Below are 14211 nucleotides of genomic sequence, written 5' to 3'. Positions count from 1 at the left end.
AATGGTATGTCCTCTTTCCCACTTTTCTAAGTGGTAAATTATGTTTTTCCCTTCATTGCTTTATATCATGTGTGGCAGGCATGATGGGAAATGGCTGTCAATGGTTCTGTTATTGATTTCTACCTTCATTTCACTGTGGCTAAAGAAGATACTTTGTATGATTTCAATTTCTTAAAAATGTATTGGTACTTGTATTGTGACCTAACATATGGTCTTTCCCGGAGAGTGTTGCATGTGTACTTGAGAAAAATGTGTATTCTGCTGTTGTTGAGTGGGGTGATCTATATACGGCTGTTAGGTTTAGTTGGTTAAATGTGTTATTCAGTCCCCCTACCTCTCTACTGATCTTCTGTCTAGATGTGTTTTCCATTATTGAAAGCAAGGTATTGATCTCCAACTATTATTTTAGAACTATCTATTTCTTCCTTCAATTCTGTCAATGTTTGCTTCACATATTTGGGGGCTGTTTGGTACATATATGTTTATAGTTGTTATATCTTCTTGATAGATCGCACTTGTTATCAACATATAGTGGCCTCCTTTTCCTCTTGTGATAGTTTTTGAGTTAAAGTTTATTTTGTGTGATAGTAACATAGCCATCCCAGATCTATCTTCCTTCCTTCCTTCCTTCCTTCCTTTCTTTTTCTGTCTCTCTTTCTTTCTTTTTTGTTACTATCTGCATGGGATATTTTATTCTATGCTTTAACTTTCAAGCAACTTGTGTCTTTTGAAATCAAGTGAGTTTTTTGCGGACAGCATATACTTGGATTATGGTTGTTTTTAAAGTCCATTCTGCCAATGTTTATCTTTTTATTGGAGAGCTTAATCCACTTACTTTTTCAAAAATTACTGATGAGGAAGAACTTAATTCTGTCTGTTTCCTGCTTGTTTTCTGTATGTCTTATGCGTTTTTTGCCCCTCATTTACTCCATTACTGTCTTCTGTGCTTAGCCGATTTTCTTGTGGTGAACTCTTGATTCCCTTTTCATTTCTTTTTGCATATAGTCTGTTGATATTTTCTTTGTGGTTAACCAGAAGATTACATTTACCATTCTAAAGTTAAAACAATATAATTTCAATTGAAACCAACTTCAGTAGCACACAGAAACTCTGTTCCTCTACAGTTCCGTTCCTCCTCTTTACATTATTGTTGTCACAAATTACACCTTTATACTTTGTGAGCCCAATAACATGGATTTATGATTATTTTATGCATTTGTTTTTTCAATCATGTAAGAAATAAAAAGTAGAGTTACAAGCCAATAACACAGTACTGGCTTTAGTATTTGCCCATGTATTTATCTTTACTGGAGATTTCTGTTTCTTTCTACAGCTTCGAGTTGCTGTCTCGTGTCCTTTCATTTCAACCTGAAGGTCCAATTTAGCATTTCTCATAGGGCAGTGGTAGGAAGTTGTAAAATAAACGCCCTCAGCCTTTGTTCATCAGGGAATGCGTTAATTTCTCCCTAAGTTTTGAAGCCAGTTTGGCCAAATATAGAATTCTTGGTGGACAATTTTTTTTCTTTCAGCACTTTAAATATGTCTGGCCTCTTGCTTCCGTGGTTTCATATAGGAAATTAGCTCTAATCTTTTTGAGGATCCCTGCTTTGTAACAAATTTCTCTTTTCTCTCTCCTTTGGGAGAAAAGATTCTTTCTGTGTCCTTTGGCTTCTGAGAGTTTGATTATACTGTTTTTTTGCTGTGGGGTTCTTTGAGTTTCTCTTAGTCCTGAAATCAGCCAAAGATTTATAGCAACCAAACACATACTGAACCAGGGAAGAGGCAATTTGAAAATGGCAGGAAAGCTTTGTGGCATTTTTACTTGCCCTTGCCCCATCCACTGTTAGTGTAGTGATGGTCTTAAAGTGGTGGAGTCTTAATGCAGTGATAGTCTTAAAGTAGCAGCAGAGCATTCCTAGTATGGGACCCTCAATCCTGCTTCAGGAGGGAGCAGAAGAGACCGTACTCTCAGATTTTTATGTGTATCTGTGCTAGCCTGTCTGGGAGCTACCTGAAGGACTGACACAAGATGCTTATCTCTGTCTTAGCTAACTTGGAACACAGTCTGGAAAAGCAGCGGTCATTGCTCAAAAAAAGTGCAAGGTGAACTAACAAAGCACAGATGGCTGGGGCAGAAGACTGTGCATTGAGATACAATAGACCACATAAGATGCAGGAGCCAAAGTTGGGGGAGATTCTTTGGGAAATTAGAACCTACAAAAAGTACACATGTGTCCAGAGAAATTAAGAAAGCCACATGCATACTCAAGATAAGATGCATGTACTGAAAACACCAGAGGAGTCTCTAAGCTTTGACCATGGGCTGAGCCCTGAACTCAATGCAGGTCAGCTAAATGTTGAAGGAGTGATCCAGCAATCTGCACAATGGGCAGAGGTGTGTGGTTTTGAGTGTGCATGTGGATGTGCTTGTGTATATTTATTTTTGTTTGTTTTAGGTGCAGGAATTCAAGGAAATCTCTGTCAAAACATTAGCTAAACATGAACTGAAGGAACAGAGACTTCAGTGCGTACATACGATAAGGAAAACAGTCATTGCAAAAATAGTTTGGAAAGGTCCCTAAACAAACAGACTACTACAGCCTTCAACAATCAAAAGCCCAGGAAACCCTGGGAAAGTGGGAGAACCTGATTTCCACAGATACCACATTATAATATTTGAAAGACAAATTTTCAACCAAAAAAATCACAAGGTATACAAAGACATGGAAAAGTATGGTCCATTTAAGAAAACAAATTAATTGATGAAACCATCCCCAAGGAAGCCCAGACATTTCTCCATTGCATATTCTTGCCTCCTTTGTCATAGATTCATTGACCATAAGTGCATGGGTTTCTTTCTGGGCTCTCTATTCTGTTCCAGGGATCGATGTTTTTGTGCCAGTACCATACTGTTTTGATTACTGTAGGTCTGTAGCACAGTCTGAAGCCAGGGAGCATGATTCCTCCAGTTGTGTTCTTCTTTCTCAAGACTGTTTTAACTATTCAGGATCTTTTGTGTTTCCATACAAACTTTAAAATTATTTGTTCTAGGTCTGTGGAAAATGCCCTTGATATGTTGATACAGACTGCATTGAATCCGTAGATTTCCTTGGGTATGATGGTCATTTTAACAATATTAATTCTTCCAGTCCGTGACCATCTTATATCTTTCCAGCTGTTTGTGTCATCTTTAATTTCTTGTATCAGTGTCGTATAGTTCCCTGGGTACAGGTCTTTTACCTCCTTAGGCAGATTTATTCTTATGTATTTTATTCTTTTTTACATGATTGTAAATGGGATTGTTTCCTTAATTTCTCTTTCTGATAGTTCACTGTTAGTGTATAGAAGTACAGTAGATTTCTATATATAAATTTTCTATCCTGCAAATTTACCAAGTTTACCAAGTTCATTTTTGAGCTCTAATAATTTTTTGATGGTGTCTTTCAGATTTTCTATGTATCATGCCATCTGCAAACAGTGACAGTTTTACTTTTTCCTTTCCATTTTGAAGTCCTTTTATTTATTTACTTTTCTTGTCTGATTGCTGTGGCTAGGACTTCCAAAACTACCTTCAATAAAAGTGGTGAGAGTGGGCATCCTTGTCTTGTTCCTGATCTTAGGGGAAATGCTTTCAGCTTTTCACCATTGAGTATGTTAGCTATGAGCTTGTCATATATGGCCTTTATTATGTTGAGGTATGTTCCCTCCATGCCCACTTTCTGGAGAGTTTTTACCATGAATGGATATTGAATTTTTTTCAAAAGCTTTTTCTTCATCTATTGAGATGATCATATGGTTTTTAGTCTTCAATTTGTTACTGTGATGATAAGAGACCTAAGACAGCTACAGAGGCTAAGTGACCTTTCCTTCCCTGAATGGGTAGGTATCCTTGTTCTGCCTTCTAATTGAGTTGGTATCTGAGTAAAGAACTGCCAGCTGTCATTTAGTTCACAATACACTGCTGTGGCAATATAGAAATGAATTTGCCTAAATCATTTGGCTTTTCTAAATTATAGTAAATGAATATACTGAATGAATACTTCAACTTAAGGAACTGTTCTTAAAAATATATTAATGTAGGCACTTCAGCGGAGAATTGAAAACAAAACAAATAATTCAGGTAAAATTAAAGTACACTCAGTTGTATCCAGTTTCCTCTTGTACATCTCTCTTTTTCATTTGCGTGGACAGTCACTGGAGAATATCTGACTTGGGGCTAAGGAAATCTAAGTCTTCTTGGCCACACTGTATTCTCTTATGTCGTTTAATAAAGACACCAGTTGGGTTGCTGAAAAAATAGTGGGAAAAATCAATCCCTCACATCCAAAAGGCGGCTCTTGAAAATATGTGGATTGTTGTAGTCATTTTGCTCTTCTGGCCTCAGAAGTTCTAATCTTAACCTTAGCCCCTCATGCAGAGAGACTTTTTAAACCAATTTGCACATTACTCATTATGTGACTGTTGAATAAGAGAAACCCAGCTCTTTTCCTGTGCTTTCAACCAGTTATCTTCTTCAAAAATTTGTTTGGATTGTTATACCTTAATCTTGCCTGGCAAGGGACTTATGGGGAGGTTCTTATTGTTTGAAAGTTTGGTGCCAGTATCTGCAAAGAAAGAAGAAAGTAAAGAAGGAAAGGTGTGTTTATCAAACATCCCAATAGTGAAGGTGTGTGAAAGCAACTTTTGAAAAAGATAATCTGTCAGAGTTTAGCCGTATTATTACATTTTATTTTATTCATTGAACATAAATAATTATCAGTGAATCCTTTCTAGATTTTCTAGTTTCCCAAAGTTCCCTGTATTCACATTCTAAGGTGAAAAATGGTATTTTAAGTCACTGCTCTCCACCTTATATTATTTATAATCACTCCTCATGACCTCTTCCTTCAAATTAACGTGATCCTGAGAGGTGTCCTTTGTTTGTCTTTGTGGAATAAGTGATGGGGATTCAACCTGGAGACCTGTGAGATGTTTAAATTGTGGCCTAATGAAACTAGGATGGAGAGTTCTGGAAAGATCTGGAAAGATGGCTGGTAGAGTGTGGCCAGATGTGGGAGAAGAGAGATGTACAGAGAGAGGGAGAGGAAATTTTCAGAGGGAGAAAATTAAACAAATAATTCAATAAGTTTTGTTGTGTGGTGTGGGATGCAAGCCTTTCTCTCCCCCTTTCCTTCACAATCTCTTTGTTAAAGACTGTGTTTTTCATTAGTTTTACTAAGATAGGATTTGCCGTTTTGTTTGGATACTGAGAATGGGCCCATGGAAACAGTTACATTTGGGTTATCTCTGACTATCTTTAATGAAGAACATAAATATTGGCCACACTGTCTATGCACATGCTATCACCATGTCTTTTTTGTTCTCTGCTCATATATCTAAGTCCTCTTCCTTGAGGTCAATCTCAAATCTCATCTGAAATGTACATTTATTGATAGATTCAACCCATAATGAACTGTCCCTTCTTTGTCCTCCTTAGGCTCTGATTATTTATAAAAACTCATTTTTGAACTTAGAAACTGTCCAATATGATATATTAGTTATTTCATCAGCATATGTTATATCCTCAACACAGTTATAAGCTTTTGTGGGGCTGGGATCATACATTCTGTAATTTTTCTCAGTACTTACACTTACTTTGATAGAAAGTGCATTCATTCATCTAAACATCATTTATTGAGTGTTAATTAAATGTCTCAACTCAGTAAATATTGTTTGAATGAATGCATGCGTGAATGAGGGAGTATGCAGTAGGTAGCCTAATGTACCGCCCGATGTGAAAAAACCAAAAACATAAACACAAAAGCAAGCCAAAAAGTGGCCCAGGACTTTCTGTAAAATAGCCTGCTTTTGTTGGATGAGGCCATGAAAATCAAGATGCTCCTGAAAGGTCTTAAGAGCTGACCAAGAATAGTAAACAATTGAAATTCGCTCAGGCTTATTCAACCCTATCACTGGACACATTTATACCTCTCAGGAATGTTATTAAAAGAAGAGATTAATAAAGCTTTTATAGATGAGTTGATAAATCTCTAAATATTTAAATCTTCATTTCCTCCTAGGTTTCTCTATTTTGGGTTTCCAAAAGATTTCAAGAAACCACAGGATAATTAAAAAATTAGACATTATCTTTCTTACCTTCATGTTTTTTGATGGTAAACACCTTTTTATTTTCTCCATAGTGCTGCCCAATTTCCACCAGTACAGTTCTTAAGTGAATTTTGCTCTGGATGGTGGGATATATAAGATGTAAATGAATTGTCTGTATATGTTTTAGAATTCTTCAAAAGGGCCTGGCCATGGAAATGCATTGAATATTACTTAAATAAGTAAAGTAACTTCCTCAGAATTATGATTCTATTCTGGTTAGGATACTCTCTGCCCTGGTTTGTTAAAATTTCCCTCTAGAGTGGTTTTAATTTTGTTTCTGATAGGGTCCTAGGATTTATTGCCACACCCATCCTGCATCTGTTTTTCTTTGAATTACTCTCCTTGCAGTTTCTGATCCATACAGGGCCTTACAGGTTAGTGACAACCTGGCCATCAGAACTCTGGGAAGGACAGGCCTACTTTTCAGAGGTGTTGATGTCTTCTGTACCTGAAGGTTTTCAAGAGATATCAATCTTCCTCACCACCTCCCTTGGCCCTCTTAATGGACTAAGGAGTTCCTCATAAAATTTCTGTAGGATATCTGTACTAACTTCTCAATATTGTTCCATCCTGAGTCTAAATTCCTGGCCTCAAGGTAATGTTAGATTTCTAGCTCCAGCCCCTATTTACATAAGGCCTATACTAAAGAACGGAACCCATAGACATCAGTCTGCTCTTATTTCTCTGAATTTAATTTCTCTGTTACTTTCTGAAACATGCAGGTGTTCCTTTCTTTCTTTTAATCTCAGCTATGTGCTTTTAACTTTTTCAAAATTCACCCGGAATTTACATGTGTCTCCAGTAAGAGTACATTAAATTGAGCTTAGTCTGCTCTTCTACTGGCATATTTGAGATCCAGATAATTTGCTACTTAACTGGATTCAATTACCTGTATATCTCAGGCATCTAAAACTCACCATGTTCCAAATTTCCCTCCTTATTGTTAGTAATTTTCTTGGGAATCTGGATGACATTAGATGGAATAAAGTTAGTGAGTGGCCCAGGAATGCCTGAAAGTTTGTTTGTCAGAGTGGCCACAGAAAGTTAAGCAAGGAAGAAAACCAAATGAAAAACAAAATCACATTATTATGGCTGAGATTTCTCCCAAGATTCCATACAGATCTCTCTGTAGAGCTGGGTTGGGTTATAACATATGCCAGAGCTCTAGGTGGGGCTCACACCATCTCATGCCAAGCTCTGAGTTCTGGGCTAACATCATCTCTGGTCCACTCTCTGGAGTGGAAACTTTGGAGGAATGGCCAATGTGTTCCACGGTGTAGGAAGAGGGAAATTGTTAACATGACTTTCTAAATTGTGGAGGAAGGAACCACTGTAAATGTGCCTTGAATTATGTTATTTAATTTGACCAGTCAGATCAATGGCATTCCCCTTGAATGAAATGCTGCTACGTATATGAGCAGAAATACAAAACTGGTATAAGGAATAGATAGCTAGTGGGAAGCAGCCGCATAGCACAGGGAGATCAGCTCGGTGCTTTGGGACCACGTAGAGGGGTGAGATAGGGAGGGTGGGAGGGAGGGAGATGCAAGAGGGAAGAGATATGGGGACATATGTATATGTATAACTGATTTACTTTGTTATAAAGCAGAAACTAACACACCATTGTAAAGCAATTATACTCCAATAAAGATGTTAAAAAAAAACTGGTATAAGGAGATATAGAGACTGGGAGTCTTATTGTCCCACCAATTAACTTTTCCTCTTACCATGACCTTCCCTTTGAGTCTCCTAGACCTTGGGGATGATCCCAACCCCTTGGGTTGGGTGATGGCAACACCATCTTCACTAGAACCTCTATAGTTAACTTTGATTTTTCCCACTCCGTCTATCCATCCCATGTATGCAGTCAGACATTTGATCTTGGACTTTTACTGACAAAATATGCTTGAATATAGCCATTTCGTTTCACGCCCACTGCTACTGCTATTGTCACTGCCTTAACCAGGGCTTTATCTTTAAGTTCTTTATAAAAATATATAAATATCTATACATAAATAAAATGTACAAATAAATAAGATATAATATTAATTCTGATGATTTTAAAGTCTTTTCTTGATAAAGACTTTTCCTGATAAAGATACACAATATCTTATATAAATATTTTTGTATTATCTGTTCTTTTCTTAGAATTTAATCATATGATTCTATCTCTTATTATGTCTAGAACTTTTTGATTGAATGCTGGCTATTTTATTTGGCGTTTTTTGTTTTTCTCAGTGGAAACGTTGTTTTGCTTCAAAATATTTTATTCTACCTGGAAGTGGCAAATCTTCGAATTACAATTTTTTTAATGCTTGCAAATATCAATACTATAGGTGTCACAAAATCTAGAAAAATGACATTTGAAAATTAACTACCGCCAGATGTGTCTCTATACAACTTTTTCCCCACTCTTTTAGCTATATATTCTTTAACTGCCTCCTCATATGACAGTTTATGTGTTTTAGAAATAAAATTTTAAGAAATAAACTTTGTAATTTATAGACATAGATTTCTTTTAACATGGTTGATTAGAATTTGCTTTTAGTTATTAATAGTTTAGAAAAGTTTATTTCAGCTTCACAATTTATTATTGATAATGTCACAGTAATTTTCATTGTTAACTTTGAGAAAACCTCTATGGATTACTCCCTCATAAATATTTACTATTTTAAATGCATTACTGATTTCAGTACTGCTAAAGGTTTGTGCATTACAGGAATTCTGATAAAATACTCATTCACACAATTCCATTACACACATTATTGATGGAGTATATTCTTTTATTTATTTATTTATTTATTTATTTATTTATTTTTGGCTGTGTTGTGTCTTTGTTGCTGTGCGCAGGCTTTTTGTAGTTGCAGCGAGTGGGGGCTACTCTTTGTTGCGGCGCGCAGGCTTCTCATTGTGGTGGCTTCTCTTGGTGCAGAGCACAGGCTCTAGGCACGCACGCTTCAGTAGTTGTGGTTCGCAGGCTCAGTAGATGTGGCTCACGGGCTCTAGAGCGCAGGCTCCATAGTTGTGGCACATGGGCTTAGTTGTTCCGCGGCATGTGGGATCTTCCCGGACCAGGGCTCGAACCCGTGTCCCCTGCATTGGCAGGTGGCTTCTTAACCACTGCGCCATCAAGGAAGCCCCTGGAGTATATTCTTGACAGAAGAAAATTTCCGTTTTGACTAAGCATTGATGAGAACTGAATCTTTGACTTATCTATCACATGCCTGATGGTTAAAATAATTTTACACAGAATAGCTTCTGGTTTTATACTTTTCAGTTCCTTTTTTTCTTCTTCAAACGCACATGCTTTGAGAGCTGTGAAGTGCAAGACATGGCTATATTGTAAGGTGGTTTTTGTCCTTACGCTTCTATGTCTAGTGCTAGTTAAGTCAGTAGAGTAGTCAGTAAGAGTACTGGAAGTTATTCCTGTAATGGGATAGTATATAGTCAATTACATGTGGTGTCTGAAAATCACACAATAGCCTCACTTCAAACATCTCCTTAGGGCTTCCCTGGTGGCGCAGTGGTTGAGAGTCCGCCTGCCGATGCAGGGCACACGGGTTCGTGCCCCGGTCCGGGAAGTTCCCACATGCCGTGGAGCGGCTAGGCCCGTGAGCCATGGCCGCTGAGCCTGCGCGTCTGGAGCCTGTGCTCCGCAACGGGAGAGGCCACAACAGTGAGAGGGCCGCGTACCGCAAAAAAAAAAAAAAAAAAAAAAAAATCTCCTTAGCCAGATTTCAAAAACGCCTGTGGCCATTCCAGTATGATCCAACGTAGCGGAATATGATAGAAGGAAAATTGGCAAAGAAAGAGATGCTGGTCTTACCTGATGGAAGTTAAAATACCTCACTTTTAACAATTTTGCAAAAACCTATAATTACATGAACTAATTTCTAGGGTTCTTTGTAGGACCTAAAAAGGAACCCATAGAGTTGTGGAACAACAATAGAAGCTACTGTGATGAGAAGCCCGGGCACCGCAACAAAGAGTAGCCCCCGCTCGCCGCAGAGGAAGCCTGCACGCAGCATTGAAGACCCAATGCAGCCAAAATAAAAATAAATAAATTTATTTTTAAAAAAGTAATACTCAGGTTTGAGGCATGAGAAATATGATGAGGAGAAATTAGCTAATGTTTTCAGAACTTTTAAAATATCAAACTCAGTCTCTAAGATTTTAGCATTATATACAACATCGGTTACTTATTAGTGGTTTGGGAAGGCCAATTTAAAATTTTCTGATCTTACTGTATTGAAATCCACGGCCCTAATGTTTTCGACACTGACTATATGAATGATGAAGAAAAGTCAATCATGTATTTCTTTTCCAACTGGACAGAAAACAAAATTGTAAAAAGTGTTTGGACTACTGACTTTTGATTTCTTCTAAGGCAAATGGATAGGTAATTTTTATTCCCTGATTAGGAGAAAAATGGTGGAAGAGGGCAGGGTTAAGAATTAAGATTTCAAGAGCGTGAGAGGTAGATGGCCAACCAGAGTTCCTAAGGTTCGGTGCCTGTAACTGTTGCCGCCGCTTAAGCCTGCCAAAGCAGTGGTACGGCTGCTGCGCTCGTGTTTGCTACCTCTAGAAACATTCTTGCCAGTAGTGGCGGCAGCGGGACTCAATTACTCCCTTTTTTCACTCTCTCCAGAAGCTCCAGATGGCGTCTTCCGTAGGCAACGTGGCCGACAGCACAGAACCAACGAAACGTATGCTTTCCTTCCAAGGGTTAGCTGAGTTGGCACATCGAGAATATCAGGCAGGAGATTTTGAGGCAGCTGAGAGACACTGCATGCAGCTCTGGAGACAAGAGCCAGACAATACTGGTGTACTTTTATTACTTTCATGTATACACTTCCAGTGTCGAAGGCTGGACAGATCTGCCCACTTTAGTACTCTGGCAATTAAACAGAACCCTCTTCTGGCAGAAGCCTATTCGAATTTGGGGAATGTGTACAAGGAAAGAGGGCAGTTGCAGGAAGCAATTGAGCATTACCGGCATGCACTGCGTCTCAAACCAGATTTCATCGATGGTTATATTAACCTGGCAGCCGCTTTGGTAGCAGCAGGCGACATGGAAGGGGCAGTACAAGCTTACGTCTCTGCTCTTCAGTACAATCCTGATTTGTACTGTGTTCGCAGTGACCTGGGGAAACTGCTCGAAGCCATGGGTGGCTTGGAAGAAGCCAAGGCATGTTATTTGAAAGCAATTGAGACGCAACCGAACTTTGCAGTAGCTTGGAGTAATCTTGGCTGTGTTTTTAATGCACAAGGGAAGATTTGGCTTGCAATTCATCACTTTGAAAAGGCTGTCACCCTTGACACCAATTTTCTGGATGCTTATATCAATTTAGGAAATGTCTTCAAAGAGGCACGGATTTTTGACAGAGCTGTGGTAGCTTACCTTCGTGCCCTAAGCTTGAGTCCAAATCATGCAGTGGTACATGGCAACCTGGCTTGTGTATACTATGAGCAAGGCCTGATGGAGCTGGCAATAGACACCTACAGGCGAGCTATTGAATTGCAACCACATTTCCCTGAAGCTTACTGCAACCTAGCCAACGCTCTCAAAGAGAAGGGCAGTGTTGCTGAAGCAGAAGATTGTTATAATACAGCTCTCCGGCTGTGTCCCACCCATGCAGACTCTCTGAATAACCTAGCCAATGTCAAACTAGAACAGGGAAACATTGAAGAGGCAGTTCGCTTGTATCGTAAAGCATTAGAAGTCTTCCCAGAGTTTGCTATTGCCCATTCAAATTTAGCAAGTGTATTACAGCAGCAGGGAAAACTGCAGGAAGCTCTGATGCATTATAAGGAGGCTATTCGAATCAGTCCTACCTTTGCTGGGGCCTACTGTGATATGGGAAACACTCTATGGGAGATGCAGGATGTTCAGGGAGCCTTGCAGTGTTATACTCGTGCCATTCAGATCAACCCTGCATTTGCATGTGCCCACAACAATCTGGCTTCCATTCACAAGGATTCAGGGAATATTCCAGAAGCAATTGCTTCTTATCGCACTGTTCTGAAGCTTCAACCTGATTTTCCTGACGCTTATTGTAATTTGGCTCATTGCCTGCAGGTTGTCTGTGATTGGACAGACTATGATGAGCGAATGAAGAAGTTGGTCAGCATTGTGGCTGACCAGTTGGAGAAGAATAGGTTGCCTTCTGTGCAGCCTCATCATAGTATTCTATATCCTCTTCCTCATGGCTTCAGGAAGGCTATTGCTGAGAGGCATGGGAACCTCTGCTTGGCTAATATAAGTGTCCTTCATAAACCACCGTATGAACATCCAAAAGACTTGAAGCTCAGTGATGGTCGACTGCGTGTAGGATACGTGAGTTCTGACTTTGGGAATCATCCTACTTCTCATCTTATGCAGTCTATTCCAGGAATGCACAATCCTGATAAATTTGAGGTATTCTGTTATGCCCTGAGCCCACATGATGGCACAAACTTCCGAGCGAAGGTGATGGCAGAAGCCAATCATTTCATTGATCTTTCTCAGATTCCATGCAATGGGAAAGCAGCTGATCGAATACATCAAGATGGTATACACATCCTTGTAAATATGAATGGTTATACCAAGGGTGCTCGAAATGAACTCTTTGCTCTCAGGCCAGCTCCTATTCAGGCAATGTGGCTGGGGTACCCTGGGACTAGTGGCGTGCTTTTCATGGATTATATCATCACTGATCAAGAGACTTCACCTGCTGAAGTTGCTGAGCAGTATTCTGAGAAACTGGCGTATATGCCCCATACTTTCTTTATTGGTGATCATGCTAATATGTTCCCTCACCTGAAGAAAAAAGCCGTCATCGATTTTAAGTCCAATGGGCACATTTATGACAATCGGATTGTGCTGAATGGCATCGACCTCCAAGCATTTCTTGATAGTCTATCAGATGTGCAAATAGTCAAGATGAAATGTCCTGATGGAGAAGACAACACAGACAGCAGTAATACAGCTCTTAATATGCCTGTCATTCCTATGAATACTGTTGCAGAAGCAGTTATTGAAATGATTAACAGAGGACAAACTCAGATAACAATTAATGGATTCAGTATTAGCAATGGACTGGCAACTACCCTGATCAACAATAAGGCTGCCACTGGAGAGGAGGTTCCCCGTACCATTATTGTAACCACACGTTCTCAGTACGGGTTACCGGAAGATGCCATTGTGTACTGTAACTTTAATCAGTTATATAAAATTGACCCATCTACTTTGCAGATGTGGGCAAATATTCTGAAGCGTGTTCCCAATAGTGTACTGTGGCTGTTGTGTTTTCCAGCAGCAGGAGAAGCTAATATTCAACAGTACGCACAAAATATGGACCTTCCCCCGAACCGTATCATTTTTTCACCTGTTGCTCCTAAAGAGGAACATGTTCGGAGAGGCCAGCTGGCTGATGTCTGCTTGGACACTCCACTCTGTAATGGACACACCACAGGGATGGATGTCCTTTGGGCAGGGACCCCCATGGTGACTATGCCAGGAGAGACTCTTGCTTCCCGAGTTGCAGCTTCCCAGCTCACTTGTTTAGGCTCTCTTGAGCTTATTGCTAAAAATAGACAAGAATATGAAGATATAGCTGTGAAACTGGGAACTGATCTAGACTACCTGAAGAAAATTCGTGGCAAAGTCTGGAAGCAGAGAACATCTAGCCCTCTGTTCAACACCAAACAATACACGATGGAACTAGAGCGGCTCTATCTACAGATGTGGGAGCATTATGCAGCTGGCAACAAACCTGATCACATGATTAAGCCTGTTGAAGTCACTGAGTCGGCCTAAATAATGACTGTGTGCACAGGAGAATTACCCCTCTAGCTGAGCCTCAACCTTCTGGGGGATAGGGAACTACTTTTTCAATATCGTGTTGCAGATGGGTGACAGACAATGATAAGAAATAGCACAGCCAGACTTGCTTCCTGCATGATCATGATAGGGAGAGACACAAGAGATGGGAAACTGCTGTTCCACAAGGAGTCTCCATAGAATTTTGCAGCCGCCAGGTGTTGCAGAATGCTGGAAGGTCTGACCGTCCTTGCTCTTCCATG

General features: G+C 39.5%; 2 protein-coding genes across 2 annotated transcripts in view; both read left to right on the top strand.

Moving 5' to 3' along the window:
- RNF183 (ring finger protein 183) overlaps nt 1–14211 on the top strand; it is a gene marked incomplete at its 3' end in the record, with an annotated part of 124669 nt that overhangs the window by 52554 nt on the left and 57904 nt on the right. The gene's annotated exons all lie outside the window — the stretch shown is intronic.
- On the top strand, nt 10805–13945 carry LOC307054502 (UDP-N-acetylglucosamine--peptide N-acetylglucosaminyltransferase 110 kDa subunit-like; the record flags this gene model as incomplete). Its single annotated transcript, XM_079706234.1, has 1 exon — nt 10805–13945. One exon carries the CDS (start codon nt 10805–10807, stop codon nt 13943–13945), a length of 3141 nt encoding a protein of 1046 aa, XP_079562360.1.

Source organism: Hyperoodon ampullatus, assembly GCF_949752795.1.
Source record: "Hyperoodon ampullatus genome assembly, chromosome: 6".
NCBI classification, from domain to species: Eukaryota; Metazoa; Chordata; class Mammalia; order Artiodactyla; family Ziphiidae; genus Hyperoodon; species Hyperoodon ampullatus.
This window is presented reverse-complemented; position numbering and strand designations above follow the sequence as displayed.